This window comes from Daktulosphaira vitifoliae, unplaced genomic scaffold (assembly GCF_025091365.1).
Source record: "Daktulosphaira vitifoliae isolate Bord-2020 unplaced genomic scaffold, ASM2509136v1 Scaffold_2, whole genome shotgun sequence".
In the NCBI taxonomy this organism is placed as follows: Eukaryota; Metazoa; Arthropoda; class Insecta; order Hemiptera; family Phylloxeridae; genus Daktulosphaira; species Daktulosphaira vitifoliae.
Genome location: NW_026099573.1, coordinates 27119147 through 27145057, shown reverse-complemented (window position 1 = coordinate 27145057; position 25911 = coordinate 27119147). Strand labels below are relative to the sequence as shown.

The 25911-nt window shown below is 29.3% G+C and overlaps 3 protein-coding genes across 5 annotated transcripts; all 3 read left to right on the top strand.

Annotated features, from left to right (window-relative positions):
- Nucleotides 1-1308: 1308 nt before the first annotated feature.
- Nucleotides 1309-4514, top strand: LOC126897798 (repressor of RNA polymerase III transcription MAF1 homolog). Its single transcript, XM_050671671.1, has 5 exons — nucleotides 1309-1788; nucleotides 1867-2004; nucleotides 3127-3477; nucleotides 4045-4167; nucleotides 4299-4514. Exons 1-5 carry the CDS (start codon nucleotides 1706-1708, stop codon nucleotides 4438-4440), a joined length of 837 nt encoding a protein of 278 aa, XP_050527628.1. The 5' UTR covers nucleotides 1309-1705; the 3' UTR covers nucleotides 4441-4514.
- A 2372-nt stretch (nucleotides 4515-6886) lies between these two features.
- LOC126897795 (uncharacterized) lies at nucleotides 6887-15176 on the top strand. 2 transcript variants are annotated; one of them, XR_007702201.1, is made up of 6 exons: nucleotides 6887-8085; nucleotides 12033-12499; nucleotides 12745-12965; nucleotides 13026-13213; nucleotides 13318-13581; nucleotides 13849-14068. XR_007702201.1 is itself a non-coding variant. In XM_050671667.1 (5 exons), the coding sequence occupies exons 1-5, from the start codon at nucleotides 7592-7594 to the stop codon at nucleotides 14105-14107; spliced, it is 1629 nt and encodes a 542-aa protein (XP_050527624.1). In that variant the 5' UTR covers nucleotides 6909-7591; the 3' UTR covers nucleotides 14108-15176. The 2 variants fall into 2 exon arrangements, 1 of the variants encoding a protein (XP_050527624.1); XM_050671667.1 differs by lacking the exon at nucleotides 13318-13581 and having other exon boundaries at nucleotides 6909-8085; nucleotides 13849-15176.
- Nucleotides 15177-19687: 4511 nt separating this feature from the next.
- LOC126897792 (zinc finger protein on ecdysone puffs-like) lies at nucleotides 19688-24755 on the top strand. Of its 2 annotated transcripts, none has more exons than XM_050671664.1 (10): nucleotides 19688-20166; nucleotides 20267-20386; nucleotides 20599-20717; nucleotides 20780-20891; nucleotides 22497-22775; nucleotides 22998-23099; nucleotides 23197-23278; nucleotides 23344-23676; nucleotides 24023-24267; nucleotides 24335-24755. In XM_050671664.1, exons 1-10 carry the CDS (start codon nucleotides 19966-19968, stop codon nucleotides 24656-24658), a joined length of 1917 nt encoding a protein of 638 aa, XP_050527621.1. In that variant the 5' UTR covers nucleotides 19688-19965; the 3' UTR covers nucleotides 24659-24755. The 2 variants fall into 2 exon arrangements, with proteins under 2 accessions (XP_050527621.1, XP_050527620.1); XM_050671663.1 differs by having other exon boundaries at nucleotides 19688-20205.
- Nucleotides 24756-25911: the final 1156 nt, after the last annotated feature.

Below are 25911 nucleotides of genomic sequence, written 5' to 3'. Positions count from 1 at the left end.
ATATATATATATATATATATATATATATACACTTTTACATACTATATACTTTTTTTCGTATTAAAAAAGGTATACATAGAAATAATTAATTATAAAAAAATTATTAAGTAATATTTTATTTAGCATGTTTAAATGTCATCTATACCTTTACTATAAATTAAAATAACAAACTAAATTATGAGTTTTCTTATAATGTATTTTTATTTCAATAAATTGATAAATTTCTAATTGTTTATTCACTAACATCAACAAATATAATTAAAATTTCAACAGTTTTGAAATTGTTCATTCATGTTAGGTAAATTCATTTAAAGTATTTTTTGTTCTTTAATGATTTTTTTTTTTATTTTTCATGTTATTTAAAAGAAAGGTTGGCCAATTTTACTAATTTTCTCGAGACGAATCTTTTCTTCAACCTGTTGCTGATTACAATATATCAAATATTAAGAAGTATTTATTTATATTTTTAATAATTTATGTCGAAATTAGCAAGATATTTGTTGTATTCATTATAGTTAATATTTACTTTAAATTAATATTAGATAGTTTTACTTAAATTAGGGGAATCATTTGTAAATTATCATAAAAATGAAAAAAAAAATGTACTAAATGTTAGTAATATTTTTAAAATAGACTATCAGTATATCGAATCCCAAGAAGAACAAAAAATATTCGTTATAGCGACATTGGACACACAGATATATAAATAGAAATTTTGTATAAAGAAGGGTTCAAATAGCTTTTAGAAATATACTAAAGGTATATTTACAACTTTACTACCCCCGCAACTATAATTTCATATCTAAGGGGGTCTGGATCTCATGGGTTGCCTCTCATAAATACGCCATTATCCACATAAGTAGAATTTAATGAAATTACTTAAAGAATTAATTTTAAGATTCTTAACTTTAATTTTTCGATTAAATGTATATTATATTTTACAAAATTATATTTTTGATCAAAGGCTTAAAAATTACATTAAAAAAAGACAATGATAAATTGATAGTAATTACCCATTTATCTATTTAATAACTAAGTTTTTTTTCCACGTCTTGAAAAATATTTAGTTGGATTTTATCAGCTCACAATTTTTGAAAATTATTCTGTTCAATTGTAGAGCGCGCCACGTATTTCAATAATAGAAATGTTTCTCTGTCTGACCGTTAAAATTCTGGCGCGGACTTCTGAATATGAAAGCGTACAATTGTTACAGCTGTTTTCAGTCGTACTCCATGACCCTCTTTTGTTTTGGTAGTTGATTTTTTTTGCGCATGCGCAATCTATTCAGTCCCAGGTCCAACAACCATAAAACAACCAAAAATCAAGGTCGACCAGCGGCTATATCATATTAATAATATTTGTCCTTAGATTAAAAATAAAAATAACATTTTGTTTTTGTTATGCTCAATGTTCAACGATTTACATTAGTGTTTCGTGTTTTTGTTATTATCTTGTAATTACGTGTGCTTTATCGATGAATCTGTGAAAAACGGTTTGTCTATTCAGAACTTAAGATAATAAGTTATATAATACGAGTTGACATAATAATTTTTTTTAGAAAACATTTATTGTCTTTAATTTTTTCTGTAAATTTTTAATAACAATAATTTTTTTCTCTTGATCGCTTAATTACTACAAATAAAGCTTATTGAAAAGTAATGTGTAGAATCGTCTACAAATTTTAAGTTTTTGTTAATAATAAATAATGAAATTGTTAGAAAGTTCTCAGTTGAATGCCCTATCGCGGGCTTTGTGTGTTGATCGTGGCGATGTTAAAGTTATTGCCAGGTAATTATTAAATTTCAGAATTTTTAAATATACTAGGAGATAATTAATGTATTTTTTATAATTAATTTATTTTTGTAGAATTGAAAGCTATAGCTGTAAAATGGTTGGCGATGAAAAACAATTGTATAAGAAATTTTACCAACAAAGTGGCACACAGCCAAATGACTTGGAAGCTTTGTGTTCTCCTAGTGATAAATACAACAGTTTTGGAAGAAGGTAAATTATATAAAACTTCACTTTTTAGTTTATTAAAACTGAAAAAGTAAAAGTACTAAAAATTTAATTGACTTTAATCTGATTACATTATATTACTAGAAATTACATTATTAGTATGACTATAAATTTTATAAATTGTTGATAATATGTCTTTGGATCAGCTAAATTCTTATTTAAATACAAGCTATTTAGATAAATTATAAAATTTTACTTGAGACATTTAAAAAAAACATCTTTTTTGATAATAATTTTGCAATGCTTATTACTTAGCTCTATGGTAGTAGTAGTATTGAAAAATGAAAACTAATTTTTTGTTCTATTTTCAATTTTTATATAATTCTAAAACATTTTTGTTTGATTTTATTAGTGTTGCCTTTAAATTAACTTATTTACTATGAATCTTGTACAAAAACTATTTGAAACCAACTCTAGTGTTATTATGATACCAAAATATAAATGTTGATTTTTTTTCAACTATAGCCATTGAATTTTTGTTAAAACAATAATTATGTTCAAAAAATTATTTTTGATATCTTTAGTTCTATGTTATTCTCATTATCATGTAGTATTTTTATGTTCATCCCTTTTAATTTTAACAGGATGTAAACTTTATTTTATTTAATGAAAACATACCTATTTATCAAGTTTATTCAATTAATTATAATCTAATTAAGAAAATTACTGGTCGGTAATAACTTATTGACCAGCACTTTGAAAGTTATTAATATTTTTATAAATAGACTAAAAAAGAGGTGTAGCCAAAAAAATCAAATGATAAATACTGTTGTAATCAAACAATAATTTTTTATTTTAAAAACTAGTTAAATATGTATGTGCCATTTTAAATAAGAAAGTTGACAATTATAATATAAGTCAAAGAAATGAATACCTCTTTTTTTTTACACACAATATCCGGTACACTATCTATAGCAGGATGTCAATCCCCGTCTTTGTAAAAAATAATTTATTAATTATATTACATGTTGTAAACTTTATTAATTGTAAGGAAAGATGTTAAAATCTAATTATTAATTGTAAATCAAGATATATATATATAAAACTAAAAAATGCCAAAAAGATTTTTTATTTTTTAAAAATTAAATAAAAATTTTTATTTTGCAGTTTAAGTGTTTCTGGAGACGATGTAGATCAGCTATGTGATACAATATCTCGAAAATCTTTGTTCTATTTAATTGCTACTTTAAATGCTACATTTGCTCCTGATTATGATTTCACTGATGCTAAGTCATCTGAGTTTAGTCGTGAACGTAGTCTTCAATTGGTGATACGTGATGTAGACAATAACTTAAGTACAGTTCTTACAGAGTCTTCAACAGATGGAGAAACATTAATGAGCCGTCGTACTTCTGATTTGAATCAAGATGTGATCAAATCTAGCTACAGCCAACTGAGACACAAATTATGGGAAGAAATTGACAAAGAAATTGTAATGTCCCAATGTGATATTTATAGGTATATAATAAAAAATTTAATATAGTTATTTTATATATTTATTTAATTTGGGTCAATAATGTACTTATTAAATCTGATAGACTTGAATTTGGTTCTGTTTTTGGTTAATATGAAAAATAAATTTAGAAAAAACATTCTCAGCTAGATATTTATCAGTATACAAATATTTTTTGTTTTTTTATCTACATAATTAAAATGGCACCCAATAAATAATCTTTCAAGATAATTAATAAGAAATTTCCAATCCAACCACATATTTAGCTATTGTAATATTAATTGAAAAAAAAAAATATTTTTACTGAAAGAATACAGGCAAAAAAAAATTTTAAAAGTATATAATTTGAAGTTATACTTTCTTTAATTTTTAAGTAAAATAACTTTAAATTTAACTCTTTTATATTAGTTGTGTCATTATTTTTTTATAGATTCAATTTGATATAAGATTATATAATTCAATTAAGACTTATAAAAATGTATTTATGTCAAAGTGATTATTGTTTATTTTAATTGTTATCCTTATTTGTATATTAAAATTTAATAAATTTGTGATTTATATTTATTTTTCAGTTACACACCAGATATGAGATCCGATCCATTTAGTGAAGATGGATGCTTGTGGTCTTTTAATTACTTTTTTTATAACAAGAAACTTAAAAGAATTCTGTTTTTTACTTGTCGTCGTATAGTTGGGTAAGTTTTTTTTCTACTCTAGTAACCATATAGTTTGATACTGATTTAACTTCAGTTTTATAATATATAAGAGATAACATTTAAAATATTTTGTTATATTGTTTCCTTTTTCAAATATACTTTTGTAATAGATCTTGCTATCCCATGGACTTTGATGGATCTATACCTTCTAACGAAATGATGATGCACCAATATTATGACGATGATGATAATGATACTTCCTGCCGGCACAATCATAGTAGGGAAAGAAGTCCATTATCTAGCAGATGGTAATTTCATAGTATTAAAAAAATAATATGTACTTGAACTCTATCCTTTTTCATTTTTACTGTAGTAACTAATTTTATTTTTATAATATTACATGTATATATATTTTGATATGTTCTCTAATTCATTTTGATATCATATTTGTTTAAAAATGAGTTTTATTTTTTTTTTTCTTAAGTATATATAAAAATATGTCAGCTTTATCAAAAAAATGAATCTAAACAAATTGTATGCAAAGTAGTGTAGGTAAAATTTATTTACCGTTTAAATATTTTAAAAGTATAAACAATGATCTCAAATTAAAGATTTATAAATGGATTATTTAATATTACAAAACTATTATTTTATAGTAATTTTAATCATAAAAACCATTATTTATTTTTATTTTTAGTTGAGATTTATTTTATTTTATTTTTATTGTATTAAATATTTTATTATTTAGATTGTACAAACTAAAGTTTGATGTATTATCTTATATATTTATCAACGAAAAATTTATTTATTCCTAAATACACAAATGTATAAAAAGCTTAAATTGGTAGAAGGTTATATGTCAATGTTTACATTACTAATTTTTTGTATGTCACTATGTACCTTATTAAAATTAATTTATGTGTGTTATTTTTTGTAAATTAGAACAAAAAAATTATTTATTTATTAATTTTAACTAAGATACTAATATAAATAAATTATAGTGGAAGATAAAATTGTATTTCAATGTTTTTAAATTTGAACATTATATTATATTACTTAAGATTAATTATTTATTGATTTTCATTGTATATTTATAATATTATATTGCTACATAATATATATTCTAGTTAAATGTTCTATTGAAAAACAATATCAATTTCATTGAATACTTCATTATTTTAAATGTAAATCATATACTAAATGGATTTAATCTTTATAACTTGAAATAACATGATTGGTTGGTGTTTTATAAAAACAATAATTTTTATTTTTATCAATTTTTATGCTTTGGCAGCTCATTACAGTAGTCGCCCTTGAAAATAAAAATTCTTAGCCATAGATACTTCAGAATGGATGATTAGATGATTGTTACTGGGGAAAATAATGCTGACTAATTACTAAACAAATCTCTATCTCAGCAAATGGAATTGCCCGTTTCCAAATTTCGAATATTAGATAGTAAATGTGTAAGCACTGTATTTTTACTTCTATTATTTTTATTTTGCCATGCAGTTTTATTTATCTGTATAGTTCAACAAATTATTGCAATGGACTACTTGCAATTTATTGATTTAAATACATAAATTGTTAACTAGAATAATTGTAGATACTATCATTTTTGCCTTAATACTTGCAGTACATGAGTTGAAATCAGTTAATTTAACAAATATTATTTCAAGTCTTTATTAAGAAAATTTAAATTTATAGTGTTTAGAAAGTAATGTCTATTATTGTAATTATAAAACTTTGACAATAACTAAATTGAGAATTTTTTTTTCATTCATTTAGATTAAAAAAAAATATCTAATAATTCTTATTTTAAATGAGTATGTCTTTAACTGCTAAGTAGAATCACTACTACAGTCGAGTAAATATTCTTTCTATCATTCCCTTTTTGGAGTCACAATAATAAACTAGTTCTTTTCCAATTAATTGTCAATTTCATCACACTTCAGAAGCCTTAATAATAAAATAATGTTTTACAAATTAAAATTTAACGCCTTTATTAACATAGTTCATATTTATTTTCTTTTGTTATTATAAGTTTAAAATATCTCAATATGATTTAGCATTAATATGATTTCTATAAAAAATTTATTTTTGTATTCTCGTTATTTGAGAAATAACGAAAAAATGTGGACATTCGTTTAGTTTATGACTGTAATCAAAAACAGCGTCTTTTTATACATTCCCTACTGTTTGATACGGTTGTAAAAATTTAATAAAATGTTCACAGAAAAGTTGTAACTGTATTTACAGTATCATAATTTCTAATGAAACTGCGAAATTCCGCGGATTGTTTTTGTCGATTGTGTTCTCTTACGTGAAAGGTTAAAACACGAGTTTAATCCATTTAGTTTTACTTAATTAATATATATTGTCATAGTAACTTTTTCGCCCACCGTCCCCTGTGTATAGTCACATCCACCCTTGATTATCATGTACGGTACTCATTTTACATACATTTAGGTGGTATACATGGCGCACGCGCTCTCTTGTAATGAGTTGTGCAATGAATAGGGAGCGGTGTAATGTTTTTCCAGCACACATCCGCTGGTAATGCCAATGACCACCGGAGCCTGTCGACTCGGGTAGTGCGCGTGAATATCAAAAATAACTCGGCGAACAAAGTAAGAGGGGCTGTGAAGTGAAGAACTAACGCACAAGGGTGTAGCCAGGCAGACTGAGATCGGTAGAGTCGAGAGCGCACGCACCCCGTGGCAGCAGAATCGATGACGAGCGACGATCACATTCTACGCACAGCTTCCCAGGCGGCGAACCCTGCAAGTTATAGGCAGTAACCCGGCCGCCGCCTTCCTCGTAAAAGGGACGTATCCCACCCGTTTACTCCCTTCCCTTTTTCCACTACCACCCCCTGGAAACGGCGGTCCAGCAGCGGCTTCGAAACTACGCTCACACATACTAGGCAGCTGTGTAGTAGTGTCGTCCCTGGGTTCATTGCGCGCGCTATATATAATTATACGTACAACGGCAAACCGAGCAACCGCCCTATATCCTGCCCGTCTATAGTAACCAACAGTTGTTGTGTTGTGCGTCCGCTAAACGATAATATTGCGTGCGTTATAATTTGTGCGTACAGTGTATTAAAATAGCAACGACATCGTGTTAATGTTGATATATTTGTTCGTATAAAATAACGGTTTTTTTTTTTTTTTTTTCACTAAGCTAATACCGATAACGTCTGAAAAGTGATACGCGGTGACGTTACAGTGAATGGGATGCCGCCGCCGTCTGAAAATGCAGTACAACAGATGACTGTAGTCCAACTTCGCGGGAAATCTTCATCCGTCTGTGGCTCGTATAGACACTAATGTCGCTACAATAAACGTATTGACGTAAACTGTATAAGGCCATTAATCTTTTGCTCAAAAAGCGCTCAAGTATTTGTTTGTTTGTTTTGATTTCTAACCATACACAATAATAATATTATAGTACACACTAAATGGATTCTAACACGTTAATGATTGATGACGACGACGGCCAGCCGTCTATGATGATGTCTACACCACCTCCACCACCTTCGTTTCATGGTGAGGCACCGCTAGCGCAACCCGACGATGACTTGCGTACGCCTGGCGGGTTAGACGACACCACTGGTACGGGTTCTACCGTGTCTCCCGTGTCTCCTGTGCACAAGAACAATAGTGCGAAAATCGACGAACCGGTTTCTTACGACAGAGATAAGGACACTATCATTATTCCTTTGATAGATCGGAACCCCATGCCACCGCAGACGATGGAACCTACTGCTGATGACCGTGACGTTCCTGTGGTGAGCATGTCAAGTGGAGGAGCAACCGGCGTCCCGCCGATATCAGAACAAGAACAACTTAAAGGTACAAGTGGTTCAGCAGATGAACAATCGGACAGTAAAAAAGAAAAAGAAAAGAAGAACAAAAACAAAAACAAAAATAAAGATGAATCAAAGAAAGAAAAGTAAGTCAGTTCGTTTCGTTATTAAAATTGTATAGAAAAAATTGAAATTAAGAAGTTGTGTACTTTTTAAAGTATACAACTACAGATTATCAAATACTTTTTTTGTAGATCGAATAAATGTCGCATTAGAAAATTGATGAAAAGCATTAAAAACGCTTTACATAAACTGTTAAGAATAAATTTTATTTGAATATTGCCATAAATTTATAATTTCAACAATACCAATGTTTTTTAAGAACTCGTGCCTCAGTGTTATAAAATGGGAAAATATTAATTTTATTACAACGGATTATTTTTAAAAACCACCGGCATGTGAACAGTGACTAAGTGTTCGAATATGATTTTTAACATTACTTTTATCATCATTATGTGATTCCACGCCATACGTTGGGTTTTGATCCCCTCGATGACTGGGAATTCAGTATTTCCGGTGGGTGGCTACAAATTAAAACTGTACGTGTCTTAAAAAACAAAATTCAATTAGATAATAGGGAAAAAAATATATTGTAAGTGATGAAGTAATAGGATAAAATTTTTAAAACACAGTGTTCGATTTATGACCGATGGCCGGTGAAACTTTAGCAGGGCGTTAAACCCGTCACTTCACCCTTTATCGAAAGTAAATAATTACTATCGCTATAGGGGCACGTTACAAGGCCTATTGTTATTTAGTGTACACCTATAGTACTGAGTTCGACGTTGCTAGTGCTATAACTATTATTAGGTACAGCGTTGCGTTGAGTCTATGCAACAAAAAGTGACTAAAGTGTAGAGGTGGTAGGTAGCGGATGTTGTTACACTTATTAGTTAAATAGATGCGATGCGGTTGATCTACTCGTGTGGAGCAACAACGGCAGTGAGTCTGTAGAAGCCCAAGCGTTTGCTGTTACTGTAGAACCTGCGTACCTACCTCCAATACACATAGTGCTCGTGTGCGTGTCCGAAGAGTTTGCGGTCGAGTCTTGTGTCCTTCAAAGAAACCTATTAAACGCTCCTCCGGTCGCTTCCGCTTTTTATGCCGCCGCCGAAGCGGCGATACCGATAAACATAAAACAATTCTAGTGATCTCATAACGTGTAAAACATGTCTAAATCCAAGTCTAACGGGAGTGGATCTGGTCACTACAAGTGAGTCGTTTTAAGTGTTTATTGGCGATTTTGTATAGTCGATCATTTAAAAATCATCTGCAAAAAAGGTGGTAAAACAGTGCAAGGAAAATATATGTATTTTTTTTATTTCAAGCACAATAAAACGTGAATTATATCTATAAACAACGTGTGAATGTTCATTGTATACTTTGTAGAATGATACGCGTGGGAAACTGCGTTCTATGGCCGGAGGAGGAACACTAAACTGTGTGTGCACACTAATTGATGTCAATTACATTATATAGTACGTAGGCCGCGACTTCTGTGTGTCCCATCACAAATAATAAATATATTATTGTATTACTATTTATTATACCGTGTACACAGAGGTTCTCAATCATCTGATCGTGGTCTACTGGTGCCATACAGACGAGGTCGTTTTAATAATAGTAATAACTGTTCAGGCTGTTAATTAAAAGTGTACACACCTTTAAAACCTATTAATACACGACATACCGTGTAGACATGCGTTTGCGACACAAAATAGGTGATTTAAATCTCTTATGTTCGTTAATTACAAAAAACGCATTACAATTGAAAAACTGTGATTTTCTGTAATTTACACGCACAAACCGAAAAGCGACTCGATTATGCAAATAAATATCAATATACGAGATTTTTGACCTTAATGTGCTTGTCGAATGATTAACGTTAGGCACTCGTATTTGTCTGTTCACAAAAGTATAACGCTGAGCGCGTTCATCAATCAAACCAAAATGTACCTACGCCACTTTGGCTTGTCTGATAATAATGAAAATCGTTAACAATCTCGTCTTTATGCTATTATTATTTTTTATTACACCAATATTGTTATAAGCTAACAAAAACATAACACGAATTCACAAATAGGCTACAGAAAACAAATCGAAGGAAGTTCGTTAACCCGCGGCGGTAACATAGGCGACTGGAAATGCTCGATTTTTTTTTTTTTTTTAAATACTTTTCGATTTCTCTGTCTGTATACTTGCGCGTTTTAGTCTCGATAATCGAGCATGCATAACAGATAAAAAAAAAAAAAACTACGGAAATTGAAGAACAGAAGTGCGCAGTACGCATATTGAGAAACATCAACAGTAGGAGCACAAGAGAGGGAGGTTTACACCATACTATTATTGGAGAACTCATGTAAATTGCAAAAAAAAAAAAAGATTCTTCGTGAAAGTCTTCGGGGGGAAACGCGTAGTAAAGAAAAACGACCTAGAATTGAAAATCATTTTTTGTCTTCATCACACGGTTTTTATCTTTACTCCTACAATATAATATCAGTTATATTGCAATAGTCGATTTACACAATGGTAGACTCGTTGGCGTTAGATACGCCTCAGTGACCGGTGCTGAAGTCGAAAGGAGGGCGGAAACTGCTTTACGCGCGCGCACTTATACGCTCTGTTACCCGCTACATTCGAGTTGCCAAAATAGTATTACATTTACAATGGTGACAATCGCCTAATTCATTAAGATGTTGAACACTTGGATTAATCCCTTTAACCGTCAAGTTCCATCAACTGAGGATTAACTTATCCGTTTTATAAATTCACTTTTACCTTCGAGTACCTCTTGGAAATCTCGAGTATTAGTGACAACTATTAAACAACACGCATACCTTACTCGAAGCAATCACGATGGGCACTTACAAGTTAAAAGCTTTTTTGTGGTGTTTGGCACTTGAAAACTTATAATATCAATTTATTGGGCTTATTATTTTTTTATCCGATGAAAGCGAAATACCTAACGGAATTTACTTAATTAATTCTATTATTATTATCTAGCTGCCTCTAATAAATGCAAAATATTTAAATTTAAGATTTAGAAATTTTTATAAAACTACTTTTTGTTAGTATTCCAAAATGTAACTAGGGTTATAAATGTTGTAGAAATGAGGAACACAACTTTATTTTTTTAATTATTTTCTATAAGACTTAAAAGCTTTACCTTTTAATTTATTTATACGATTTCTACGCTCTCAAATTATTTTTTTAGCAGGTTAAGACTTCGAAAATCGTGTTTTTTTCATTCATACAAAAGTTAATGTGAATTATCAGAGTTATTATCATTTTTTGCACTTATTTTATAAACATATGTATCTTACATTAACGTTAATGCATTCAATTTTCGGTAATTGTATACTATCGTTTTGTTAGTCGCATGACCTTTACGTTTTAGCCTATCTTTTTTGTTTTTGTTCTATAAAATATACTTTTTACAGTATATAATCTATCAAAATAATTGATATTAGTTTAAAAATCAAAATAAGAAGAAACCTAAATGTCTATGGATCGAATTAATTTTTCTAAGAGACTTGGTAAACTTAAGGAACAATTAAAATTTGTTTAGACCTGGTGAATCGACTTTTTTAGATTTTTTTTTATGTTCTTCCACTTGATATAAACGCGATATTTAAATTTTTTTTTTTTATCAAACGTATTTTTAATTTATGCATCAACTAAATGTTATAATTTATTTATTAATAAGCTATTATTGATTAATAATTTTCTTAATTAAATAGTACTTTGGTTTACTGGAAAATAAATATATTTTAGAAAAAAAAGTTTTAGCAGAATTCAAAGAACTGATCAGAAAACTGACCTTTTTTTTAAATTGTTGTAAAATTAATATTAAAAAATGTATTTTTTACTTAGTTTTTATTCGCAAAAAGTATTTTATTATTTAGTGTTGGTCTTATAGTTAAAAACCTTTTCAAGTGTAAAATGTTCAAACATTTTTTAATACTGTTCAATCGAAATAATATTTTAGTTTTATTCAACAAAAAGTTTACTAAAATATGTCGATTTTCTGTAGATCTAAATACTCGAGTTCCGGTACTGATGGAGCCGCAGGAATAGGTGATGACGGAAACTCAGCAGCTGCCCAACGTTACGCTTCTGGGGCCGTTGGATGTCCAGCCACTACAGAATACATTTTACTCACCGTACTCTGTTCAGTTCTATTAATAGCATGCACTGCCGGTACTGCTTATTGGACAATTGCGTTTAGAGATGGCTACGATACTACTCCAGCAGCAGTGTCAGGAGGATCTTCATGGTTCCCGTGGCCACCACCAAGTCTTAAAGAAATCCTTCGAGTTGGCGTCTTCACCTATCAATTACATAATGCATCTCAATCCTCGTCAGATCAATCTTTCCTCCCTACTACAACAGCTCAACAACTCAATACTCAAAATCCCTTAGAAATCAGTTTGGCCGAAAGACGATTCAACTTGCATCCAACCATGATGGTAGCCGGATTTGTCACGGTTACTGGATTCTGTGAGTATGAATACATTATCTATCAGTTTTTTGGAAAACAATAATCTCATAAAGATAGTAGATAAAACTCAGACTGTTAATGACACGGGAAATGAGTATAGGTAATTAAGGGGTTCGAACTGTAGCCGTTGAAGTGTATACATTTCAACAGTCGAATCATTTTTATTTTCCGATTCTAAGTACTGATAACTTTTGTAGTCATGTTGGATATTTATTTATGGGTTACTTTGTTTTTTGTTTTTCAGCAATGCTCGTTTATAGAATGGCTGCTAAATGCACTGGAACCGGATGTAGAACCACCTACTTGAAATTAACTCATTCCCTACTGCACACAGTCATCGGAGTACCGTGCGTATGTATTGGAGCCCTAGCAGCCGCCCAGTATCACACGTCTTTGCGTTTACCGCATTTGTATTCTGTGCACAGTTGGATGGGCACACTAACTTATTCACTATTTTTTGTGCAGGTACACGGCCTAGGAATAATTTTTTTAACAAAATATTATTTGTTTGTTTTGATTGTCTAGATAATCCTAGGGCTTTTTACATTTGTCGTTTTGCTGTGTTGCCGAGCCGCCACTGCCAGATGCCGATTACGGTGTTTCGCTCCTATACACGCAACTTTGGGACTTTGCACTTTTTCCATGGCTATTGCTACTTGTTTGACCGGCTTGCAACAACGTGCTGACACCAAGATCTACAATTCTACTAACGGGTACGTTAAACGATCGAATTTTGACTATAATTAATTTCAGTTAGTATTTGTTTTCTAATATCTATAAAAATAACGATATATTTTACCCTCCGCGTGCATTATAGTGGACTACACAAATACTCTGCAGCAGAACAAACCGTTATCAACATAATAGCCGTGCTGCTGGTCTTAACCCTAATGTCGGTCGTATACGTTCTTCTAATGCTCAATTCGCCAAAAAGCAAACACAGCAGAAGACAGTACAATGGCCACACATTTCAGTTGGTTCCCTCTTCTAACTAGTTTTCTCAAAAGGTCTTTTCCGCTTCCTTTTTACATGTATAATATTCCTTTTCCTCTTTTGGTCAACTAATGAAACCAATAATTCGGTGGGTTTTTTTTTATAAATTCGTGGTATTTAACTACTAATAATATATACCTAAGACGTTTGGTGTTGGCATTATTAATATATTAATCGTACACGCACAATTGAGTAATTATCTCACCGAGCCCTTTAAGTATATGGTGACGGGAAAATATCTTCTGATTTTTTTTACAACGATACCTTACTTTGTAAATAACCTATCATGGATGTGATTAAAAATATGAATTTAAATCGAAAAAATTTAATGGTAAACAATATTTTTTTTTTACAGTAACAGCTTGGCCAATTCAGTCAACGAAAAACTTCACACGACTGTAGAACCCGTGGTCGTCAACTGTCTCGCCGCTCTTCTAATATTGACTTTGATAGTCGTATCTTACACTGTACGCCGTGAATCTTTGAAACGATATCAAATAGGCGCTGGAGGTCCTCCCTTGATATCTACAGCCACCGTAAGCCCCATGCGAGGCACTACGGGTACTTCAATAAAATCATCAAGTTCCACTAGAAAATTACAACCTCCAGTTTAAGCCCGATACATTTGTAACATGTATAATTTAATTTTGCGGCCTAAATGAACAACGAAATTCCTCAATGATTCTTCCATTACTTCCAATACAACTTCACGTGACTTCGTGCACTAAATTTAAGAGCTTTCTGAGACGGTCTACTCCGGTACAGGTACCATGACACACAGTAAGGTATTCTGTACTTGTAGGTTAAGAAAAAAATAACGTTTTCCTTTTGTACAACATTTAATAGAAAATTAAATTCCTTTTGGTTATTACGATTATTAATACTTGAAAAATTAATTCTTTCATATACTTATGTTTCCTGTATGCGATAATAATAATAAGCGTTAAGCGGATGTAAAATAAGTAGTATATAGAGTTTATATTATATATTTAAAATAGAATCTGTGCAGTTGGCGATTGAACAACGAACAGTATGATATATTATTATTATTATTATTATTATTGTATGTACAATGATTAAGATGTGAAATTAATCTTGATCACGATTTGACCAATAAAAATAATGACTTAGGTGTACATTATTAAAAATCATTATTTTATGTAATATTTAGCTTTATTATCTTAAATATGAAGTAGTCGTTATATTGTTTTGGAGTAATATTTAATAATCTCTTATTTCTATTAAACGTTTCAGTGTACAATTATATAAATATTATATTATAGCATTTATGTAGAAAGAAAAATATTATTGTTTTCGTTATAAAAAAAAAACTCTCCCTATTATTATTATATATATTTAAAAATTTATTACGTATGTTTTTCTTGTAATTAATCTATAAATATTTATATATTATAAATTGTAATTGTATTAATAATACGAGAAAGTTTTTCGGGTGTTGTATTTATATTTATAGATTTTTAGTATTATGAGCAATTATATATATTGACATATGTATAATATCAATTAGCATTTTAAATGAGCACTTGCTGGCAGAGTACGCATTCGCATTTATACCTAAATATTCGCGTTTTCGTATACATATTAAAAACGATTATGTATAACTATAATTAGATGTTTTATTACGAATAAAGATGTAATACAATTTACACATTTCCAAAGAAATAGCACCAGTGTACTTTTTTCTATCACAATAAATAAATAACACCTTCTCTTCACATAGTGGCGTAACCAAGATTTTTGCTTGGGTAATGGGCTGAAGACCTTTTTTTTGTTTGCTTATCACATATTCTTACTAATGTTCAAATCATATACTATTAATAATAACAATTGACCAAAGGCCTATCCCTATTGGCTACGCTACTGTCTTCACAACATGTCTTCCAAAAAAATTAGCCAGAACGTTCGAAATAAATAAAGGTTACAATGAAAAGTATATGTAGTCACTGTTCTAGGAGGAAACTTATTTTTCATATTGATTCGTCAGAAATATTTCCTTTATTTTCTTTCAACTTGTAAAAAATTTGTAACAAATCTGTCCACCCAGTTTACTTTAAGCTATTCCAACAACTCGATATTAATATCTATTTAACTAGATTATTTTTGCCTCCATAATACCAAATTCATAATAAAATTTTAATTTAAATTCAAATTTTTAAATAATATTAAAACACAGACGGTTGGTTAAATAAAAAAAATTATAAGAACAATATTGTTTGTAACTTCTTATTTATCACATATCAATTCAAAAATAGGGATCCCAATGAAAATAATTAAAACTACAGTTTTTTTATCTCTAAAATTTTAGAAAAAATATTATTTAAAAAGTATATTGTAGAATATTCAAACCAATTAATTTTTCTATTTACAAAAATTAAAAATTTTCAATCGTTTCTAAGAAAATGAGTATCTTACCTAAAATTGATCACCTTGTATATGGCGTGTTCAGAAAATAACAGGAATTTTAGTTTATTTAAAAAAAATATTTATTTATTCATTTACATTAAATTGTCACAATCAAAAAAATTCTCCATTACACATTATGCACTTGTTGCAGCGCTTTTTCCCATCTTCGAAACACTTCTCAAACTCGATCTTTGAGATAGCCTTCAGCTCATTTAGCGAGGCGCTTTTAAAATCATCTACGTTTGTAAAACGACGGACCTTTTAGGTTTTCTTTATTTTTCGAAATAGAATAAAGTAACACAGAGCCATGACTTGCTAATATGGAGGTTGGGGCATCGTTACAGTATTGTTTTTGGCCAATAATTCACGAAGAAGCAATGAAGTATGAGCACAGCATTGTAGTGCAAAAACCATGAATTGTTTTACTACAAATTCGAGCGTTTTTCGAATTGCTTCACACAATCGGCGTTGAACTTGTAAGTAGTACTTCTTATTGGCTGTTTGATCTTGTGGCAAGAATTCATGATGCACTATTCCATTAAAATCGAAGATCATAGTGAACATAACCTTCACGTTCTAGTTTTTTTCGGTTTTGGTGATCCTGAATGCTTCCACTGGGACGACTGAGACTCAGTTTCGATGTCATATTCATAAACTCAAGTTTCGTCACCTGCTATAATACGTTTCAGTAATTCTACATCGTTGTTTAATTTAGTAAGTGACTCCTGGGCAACTACCATTAGCCACTGTTTTTGTTCAAAATTCAGAAAAATTTGGAACATTTTGCTACGTGTTTCATCCCAAAACATTCAAAAAAATTTCATGGCATGAACCAATCGATATTCCAACATTACTAGTGACTTCTCTGATTGTGATTCAGCGATCGTTCATAACGATTTATATCACTTTTTCTACGTTTTCATCAGTTGTTGATATGTTAGGGCGTTTGTCATCTTCAACGTCTTCACGGCCATCTTGGAAACGCTTATACCACTCGTAAATCCTTGTTTCACTCATGGCAGAGTCACCATAGGCCTTTGTTAATATTTCACACACTTTGTTACACTTTATTTCATTTTTTATGCAAAATTTGATACAAATCCTTTGATCCATTTTTTTAATAAACGAAAATCGCCGAACTCATAAAGATACGTCTAACTTAAGTGGCTGCCACTGACATTGTAAAAATGAACCTAACTGAATATTTTATCATACATCAGGGATATGTCTACCAACATTATGAAAAAAATTTTGATAATTGGACTCTCCAAAACTGCGAAATATAAAAATTCCCTTTATTTTCTGAGCACACACACACATTTATATATATATTAAGGCGTATGGAAATTCAGTTATACACGATAGTTCCGAATCTGTCGTATGAAGGATTATATGAAGGGGTACGCTGCACCCCTAGCTTTAAATTATGAAATTTAAACTTTTTTCGTAGCTGTCATAAGAAATTTAACATTCAATAACATTTTTTGGAGAAAAAAACTTTGTTTAAAATAGATTGATTACAAAATTGTTTAAAATTACTTGAAGTGCTTGAGGATATATCCATCTTTACAGTTGAGTTCTGACGTTTCGGACTCATTGCAGAGTCCATCTTCAGAGTGATGGTTGCTAGTCGGTGGCTGCAACTAACTCAACTGAACTAGAACTCAACTGTAAACATGGATATATCCTCAAGCACTTCAAGCAACAAAACAATCCATGAAAGTTTTAACACATTCATGTTTAAAATTAATTTAAATAAAATTTGTTTAAACAAATTGTTGAATAAAAGTAAAATTAAAACTATATTAAAATATTATTAATTTAAAAAACTAAAAAATATTAAACTCAAAGCCACAAAAAATGAATGAAAGGTCGCGGATACGTATTTCGGAAACAATATTACCATTATCAACGCTAAACACATACATATACATACATATGCATAAATTGTTGAAAACGATTGTTGAACAAAATCATTTATAATTGTTAAAATGGTTTTTAAATGGTGTGCTATTGTTATAGCTAATTCTTGACGGCTAGATTATTTAGAGTATTAGAGAGCAGTAGTGAATCTACTACATATGATTTGAGGGTTCAAAAACAATATGGTGTCAAATTAAATAACTTATATAGTCATAAATTATCATCATAAGATAATTTGCCTAATTTATTGAATTTTAAGAACAGCAGTTATTAAGTTTAAAAAGTTACCTCGAGTAGCATGTCCAAAGCACAGCCTGGCTCCAAGGACTTTTTCTTTTGAGTAGTTCCGGTAACAGCATAATCACCTCGCTCCTATGACTTGATATAGTGTGTGTATTCCTTGTATTCTTACAAAATTTTTAAGTCAATTATTTTCACATTTCCGATGATAATGTAAATAACTTGACATGTTACTTTATTACTTTAAAACGATCGATACTCTTGTTATTATTTAAAACTAATATAGGAGCAATTATGATTGACTTATATTTCTGTCACCTTTATTTAAATAATTAAGATAAAGTGTAGTCAGGAGAAATTTCCTGCATATTGTGCTAATTAGCTAACTCCTCTACTATGCTCCACGCTGCTCTACTTTACTCAGTAATTACTGCACTACTCTACTAGTGCACTAATGAAGGACTACTCCTTAGCCTTTTGACTTTATATAGTTGATAGTACCTATCTCTTTTTTTTTTTGGTAATTTCAAATGTCGTACTAGCTTTTGTGACTGTTTTATTACTATCATTTTATTAATTATTACACAGTAACNACACTAATGAAGGACTACTCCTTAGCCTTTTGACTTTATATAGTTGATAGTACCTATCTCTTTTTTTTTTGGTAATTTCAAATGTCGTACTAGCTTTTGTGACTGTTTTATTACTATCATTTTATTAATTATTACACAGTAACCGGATTTAGTTAACTATTACAGAAAAATATATATATTTACATTACAAAGCATTTTTACGAAATCAGTTTGGTACTAATACAATTTTTATGACATTGTACCTTTCTATAATTTACATCCAAGTATTTTAAGAACTATTTACAAGTAATATTAGATGTTTCAAAAAAAAGAAATTCATTTAAGTTATTAATTAATTTAATCGTAATCTAGCCAAGTAATAAACAATCAAGATTGAAAATATGACAGACATAGACACAACTTGGGGGATATACACATTGAAAAGTTTTTTAAAGGGGAGTGACTGAATGACTATTTTTTAAAGGTAGGTTTGCTAATTTTTTGATAAAAAAGCTTAATAATTATGTATGTTTCTAATAAAGTAAAATAAAGTTGAAACCCTTTTCAGATATAAGAGAAAAACATAATTATTTAAAACTGATAAATTGAGAAAAAAAACATGTATTTAAAAGACAAAAAGAAAAGATTAATGTAATTTTTAAATTTATTTAGTGGCTCATGATAAAAGAAATATTTTATATCGTAACTTTGAAAGTAACTCATTACATTATTTATCTTAAGTAATGTTATTACATTAAAAAATAAGTAGCGAGCATGTAATAAAATGACTTTTAGAAGTATAAAAATTAATTGTATTTTGACTACATTTTAAAAGTTTGTTCAAGACTGTATATAGTATTTTAAGACCGTGAATTTTACTTACTTTTCTCAGCAATCTAATGAAAAATGATATGGATTCCAATTAATTTAATTCAAATAGTTCAAATGGTTCGTTACCATGGTTATGAAACCATTACCATGTTATAAAATGCAATATTGATATGACGGCGTCGTGGCGCACTACCGGCCCCGGCACCTTGTCAGTCGTAAACAAAATTAACGCGGAGGCCTTAACATCGTAGTGTATGGTGTGATTGACCGTAGTATTTGTCCCGTTTTGTATAGTGACTATTGCCGCCATCTTTTTCGTTTGGTATTATTAACGTTTTATTGTGAAATTTCTTAATAAGTTAATTTGTGTTGTTTATCTTATTCATTTCCGACAATTTTCGTCTTTATACAAATAGTTCTAGAACTAAATTAGCTCGTGTTCTTAGTTAAAAAAGGTTAGTTTTAAATCTTAATTCTATATAATGGCATACAGTCGTCGTAGTGGTGGTGGCGGCGGTGGATATAATGGCGGATCCGGTGGATACAGTGGTGGAGCTGGAAGATTCAACAGCGGAGGAGGTACTGGTAGTGGATATAGACCTGGAGTGAATCCCTGGCAATCAGGTCCTGGTGGTGGCGGTCCTGCAGTTGGGGCTCGTCAAGGGCCTCAGCAATATTCTATGGCTAGTAATCTTCTCAATAAAATTTTTAATAATTCCGCGGTAAGGAATTAAGTTGGCTTTCAAAACAGGTGTTTATTTTTTTTTTATATTTCTTCTTTAGCCATCTGGTTCTGGTGGATATGGAAGTAGAGGTAATTGGGGTGTTGTATCAGGTGGACCTCCACCTCAAAGAATTATGGGTTCTTCAATGCGCAGTGGCCCACCCGGAGGATACGGCAAGGTAAATTAATTGCAATATATATGTTAACTAAAATTTGAAAGGAACAATTCTTGCAATAAAATATTTTGTATAATAATAGTATGTATAAATAATACACATTTCTAACTTCTAAAAGTGACTTGTAAATTTTTATTGCAATGATTTTTAGTAGATTTTTAAGAATTTGTTTTTAAACAATAGTATTTTAAATTAATCTATAATTTGTATTTTAGAGACCACCAAGTAGATTTTCTGGTGGTAACCGTAAATCTGGCAAAGATTCTGAGAAACGTAAATCTACAAGCAATGTGAAATCTAATAACGAAAATAATAATGCAAATAACAAAAAAGGGTAGGTATCATTTATATTTCTTTATTAATAAGTGTTTAAAGATATATTTTATAAAATTATAGAAATGAACGAACTAAAGAACAGATGGATGCAGATAAAAAAGAGTCTTATGCTGGAGTTCCAAGTGCAGTACTTTACTGTCATGTGTGTTCAAAACATATGTGGGATTCAGAGGTACATTAAATTTTATATCTTCCTTTAAAACATACTTGAATTGGATTTGTTTAGAGGAAATATTCAAAACCAACATTTTTTTATCTAGGTTAAAATTATTGGTGAATTCACTTTATTTGTGCAACAAGTGTGATATTGACATAATTTAAAAAATTATTAATTTTTTTAATGTTATGATTTTTAATTTCATATCAACAGTAAAAATAATGATAATTAAATTATAGTGATAATTTCATCAAATAAATTAATCTAGAATATTACCAAAGTTGTCTTCATAATAATGATAGTAATTTTAAATAATGGTACTAATTATTTTAGAATCTACTTAAATATTTTAAAATAATTGCTATGTGGTAAATAAAGTATTTTTAAAATATCACAAATATTTTACTTGCATCCCTAAGTATTTTTTAGAAAAACTGCTCGTTTTATTGTTATTAATATTACTTTTTTTGTCACAATCACTACACCTCTCCATGTTTTGCTATCATTAGGTAACTCTTCATTGTTTATTACTCCTAGCATTTGTCGGTCACTCCTAACTCTGTCTACCCATCTTTGTCTTGGCCTTCCTACTGGTGTCTTTATATTGGGAATTCATTTTATGGCCTCTCTAATTATCTGGTTTTGTGCTCTCCAAATGTGAGCTGCCCAGCTAATACGCATGCTTTCAGTGTTACTATTATGTCTGCCTCACTGAATATTTCCCTAAGTTCCAAATTAGTCCATCATTCTCATAAGCTAGTTAAATGATTTTTTTTAGATTCTGTCTTACCTATTAGCACTATATTGTCCATGTATTATATTAGGTCAATCAAAGTCTCCCATTTTTATCTATTGTTATACATGAAGAGATGCTAATTATATTTTAATCTCTTTTTCATTATTTATTCAATGGTGTGAATCTGATCTATTGTTGACTTTCCTGCTCTGAAACCTGCTTGCTATTTCCTTGCCATATGGCTTTAGTCTGGTGACAAAAATATTTACAAGTATCTTGTATAATATGTTAAGTTGTGATATCCCTCTATAGTTCCTATAATCCATAAAACTTTATAAAACTTTCCAGCGTCATTTTTCTTACTAAAACCATACCCTCTCCCCTTATTACACACAACATATATTGACTTTTTTCCTCTTCATTACTTCTACTAATTCTACTCCTATTAGTTAATATTCCAACATTCCACATGCCTATTCTTACATTATATCTATCTGTTACAGCTAGACACGAGTTTAACCTAAGGTTTAGTGGAGTTGACCCTACATCATAGACACTACAAGTGTTGGATAGTCTATACACATGACTAATGAGACAGATACCTCACGAGTTTTTCAATTGGTACCACACCCTTTATTCTTTAGGTCTCCACAACCCTAGCTACTTTATATCCTCTCGCCTGTTAATCTGCCTATGTTTCATTTAAGACTCTTGTTATGAATTGACAAAATTTTACACCTATTGTTGACCTAACACAACCTTATTTGTTGCCTATTATAACTGACTATTAATATCCCCTTCTACAGGAATATTTATCACTATTATTATTATTTAAATATTTTTAGGTTGATTTTATGTAAACATAATTTTTTTCTTATTATTAGTCATTTGAAAAGCATGTTAGAGGTAGACCTCATGAACTTATGATCACCTACCTTGATGAAGCATATAAAATGAAGGTTGATCTAATGCGTCATCAAATTAAGGCAGTTGAAAACCAAAGGCAAATAGATTTAGAAAGAGTGACAAATCATACAAAGAACAAATCTGGAGGTAAATCAGGAAGTAACTCAAATAAACCTCTCTTAAGAAGTTATTGTCCTATGTGTGATGTTCGTTTTTATGGTCCATTAACTGGTCACAGAAAGAGTGACCGTCATAGGGTAATTGTTTACATTAAATTAAACTATTTCATTTATAAAAGATAATTTTAATAAATATTAAATTTATGAGATTTTAGTTCTTTTTTTGTATAATTTTATTTTGACAGAATGGAAATTAAATTAAATTTTTAATGTTCTATAATACTTTTTCATATATTAAATTGTTGCATATCTAAAGATTTTTTATTTTGGCATTAATAATTTTTAATTTTGAATATTTAGAAATTAAAACAGTTTTTACATCCTGAATGTAAACTTTGTGATGCCTTATTTCATACAAGATTGGAAATGGATGAACATAAACTTACAGCTGGACATCTAAAAGTAAGTAAAAATTTCTGAACTATCATAATTTATTTTTAAATAAAACATAATTGTTATTTTCAATTTTTTTTGTTCTAAATTATATTGCTATTTCTAGAAAGTTGCTAAAGCTAGAAAAGATGAATTCCCAGAACTAAAAGATGATGAATTTGATTTAGTAGACATGATTAAAATTGAAAGTAATTGAATAAAATAATATTAAAAAATTGTTTTTGTTTCTTCATCTTATATTTTTCAATTATAGTTGAAGAACAATTAGATGATCATGACCAAATGCCTGTTGCTAAAAAATATGAAATGCTTGGTGATCGTGATGCAGTCAAAGTTAAATTGGAAATGGAAGGAGGAACAGGCAAAGAAATAAAAAATAAGCCACAACCAGAAAAAGTTGAAAATGAACAAGACAAATCTGAAAGTGTAGCACCTACTACAGAAGAAGAAACTACTGCAACTAATGAAGAAATTATTACTTCAAATGCGGAAAAAGAAGAAGATGAAGCTAATGCTAATGAAGATGGAAAAGTAGATGCTCAAGATGCATCATCAGTAGCTGTTTATGATCCTAATGTGGCAATTGGTATGCATTATATCATATTAATTAATTCTTAGATATTAAACTATACATTTATGAGGCAAATATAAATAATAGGCTACTTCTATAGTTTTTTTTATGAGCACGCTGTGCCATTGTGTACAGTTGTTAGGTTTTTCATTTTTTTCTGCTATTAACACAAGCTGTACCTTATGAAAAAGGGCATTAAACATGAGTTTTATTGATTTTTAAGTTGTACTCTAATATTCTTTTCTAATATATTTCTTATTTACCTCTACAATGTTATTTAAAAAAAAATCTATAATTATGTTGTAATCATTAGATTGATTATTAAAAAAGTAATATTCTAATTTTATCACATTTACTACAGGAAAAGAATTATTAGTACCAAGTACTGGTTATATCTGTAGATTATGTGCATGTTATTTACAAGACTTAAATGGGGTAGCTTTACATTGTCAAACTGCGGCTCATTATATAAACTATACTACAATGACAAAAATGAAAGATGCTACATCATCTAGTAAAAAACGTAGCATTGATGAAGTTAAAGAAGAAAGTCAAAATGAAGGTATTGATGAGATAAAACCAGAAGAAAATGTTGATGAAACTGAAGTAAAGATTATTTAATTAATCATTAAGATTATTTTTTGTATAAAAACTCAATTAATGTATTTTGTAGGAACAAGCATCTAAACGTATAAAATTAGATACAGAAGAAGAAACCGAAAAAATGGAAACATCTATCCTAGAATCTGATACTGCTGCTGAAGCTGCAATTGATTCTAATATTGTACAAGCAATGGAAGTTCAAAAATCAGAAGAAGAAATACCCAAACAAGAAGAAATTGAAGTCAAAGAAGAAGAAGAAGAAGAAGAAGAAGAGGCAGCAGCAATACAACCACCACAAGTTGCTCAGCAACCAACTCCAACCAAAGGAGGTCGTGGTGGTCGAGGTGGTGGTAGAGGAAGAGGAGGTGGTGTAGCTCGTCGCGGTAGACGCTAATTACAATACAAATTTTGTAAAATAAGTTTGATTAATTAGTAATTATTGATAAAAGTTTCAATTAATGAATAATATATCATAAAAAATTTTCCATTTACTTTTTTTATGTGTAGTTATACAGTTTTTATACCACATAAAAGTTGCTATATGTACAAATACATATAAGTTATATTCTATTAATGAATGAAAATTCAACGTACTTCATTTATAAATTTTTGACAAAATTATTCATTTTAAATAATAATAGAAATGACTATTCCATAAATTTATTTGATCCCTTACCATGTATTTGTGTGAGAACTAGCAAAAATAATAAATATGTTAAATATAAGATATGAGTTTTTTATTTTATTAATTAATTAAATATTATTAACTTGTGATTTAAAATAGTAATAAGTATTATTCTTTTTTAAAAAAATTGTACATTTTCTACAATACAATTTTAATAATTTTGTGTAATTTGAATCAGTTTTTCAATTACAATTTTTGAAAAATTCATTTTATTAATGTATTATAAACTTACATTACTTTTTAAAAATATGTAATCTTCTGGAAATTTATCCTAAAATTGGTTAAATAGAAATAGCTTTGATATGACCAAAACCATTTATGTTTATTAAAGTGTATAATTTTATACAGCACATGATTATTTGATATATATCAAGGATTTAGAATTTAAGTGCTATATAAAACAAAATTGAGATTTCATTGTTATTAGTTTACTTTAACCATTTTATAAAATATTTTATATAAAAATGGTATATAATTAAAATGTGTATTTTTTGTTTAATTAAATAGGAAATTAAAATTAAATTTCTTCTTATATGTAGGGATTGCTTTTAGGGAACGCTTCTTTATATCTATCTTTAGATCCTCAAAAATAAATATAAAGTTAACTTTCATTAATGAATTATGAAATAAGCCAATTAAACCAACCCTTATTCAAAAATCTCATAAAAACAATCTGCAGGAGAACACTATCATCATTACAATATGAAAAAATAAATCTTTGTTTTTATTATTTGCATATATATTTTTTAACTTATTAATTATTTTGTAATATCTTACATTATAATTTATAGTGGTGTTAACTATAATTTTTTTATTGAAAACGACTAATTAAGAAAATAACAGTTCCATAGCAACTATTGGACCAATATTTTGGTAATTACAATAACTAAAATATAGACTGAGGGAAAAGTAGAGGTATGACTAATTATTGGACGTTTATCGGCTGTATTCCTCAGATAGTT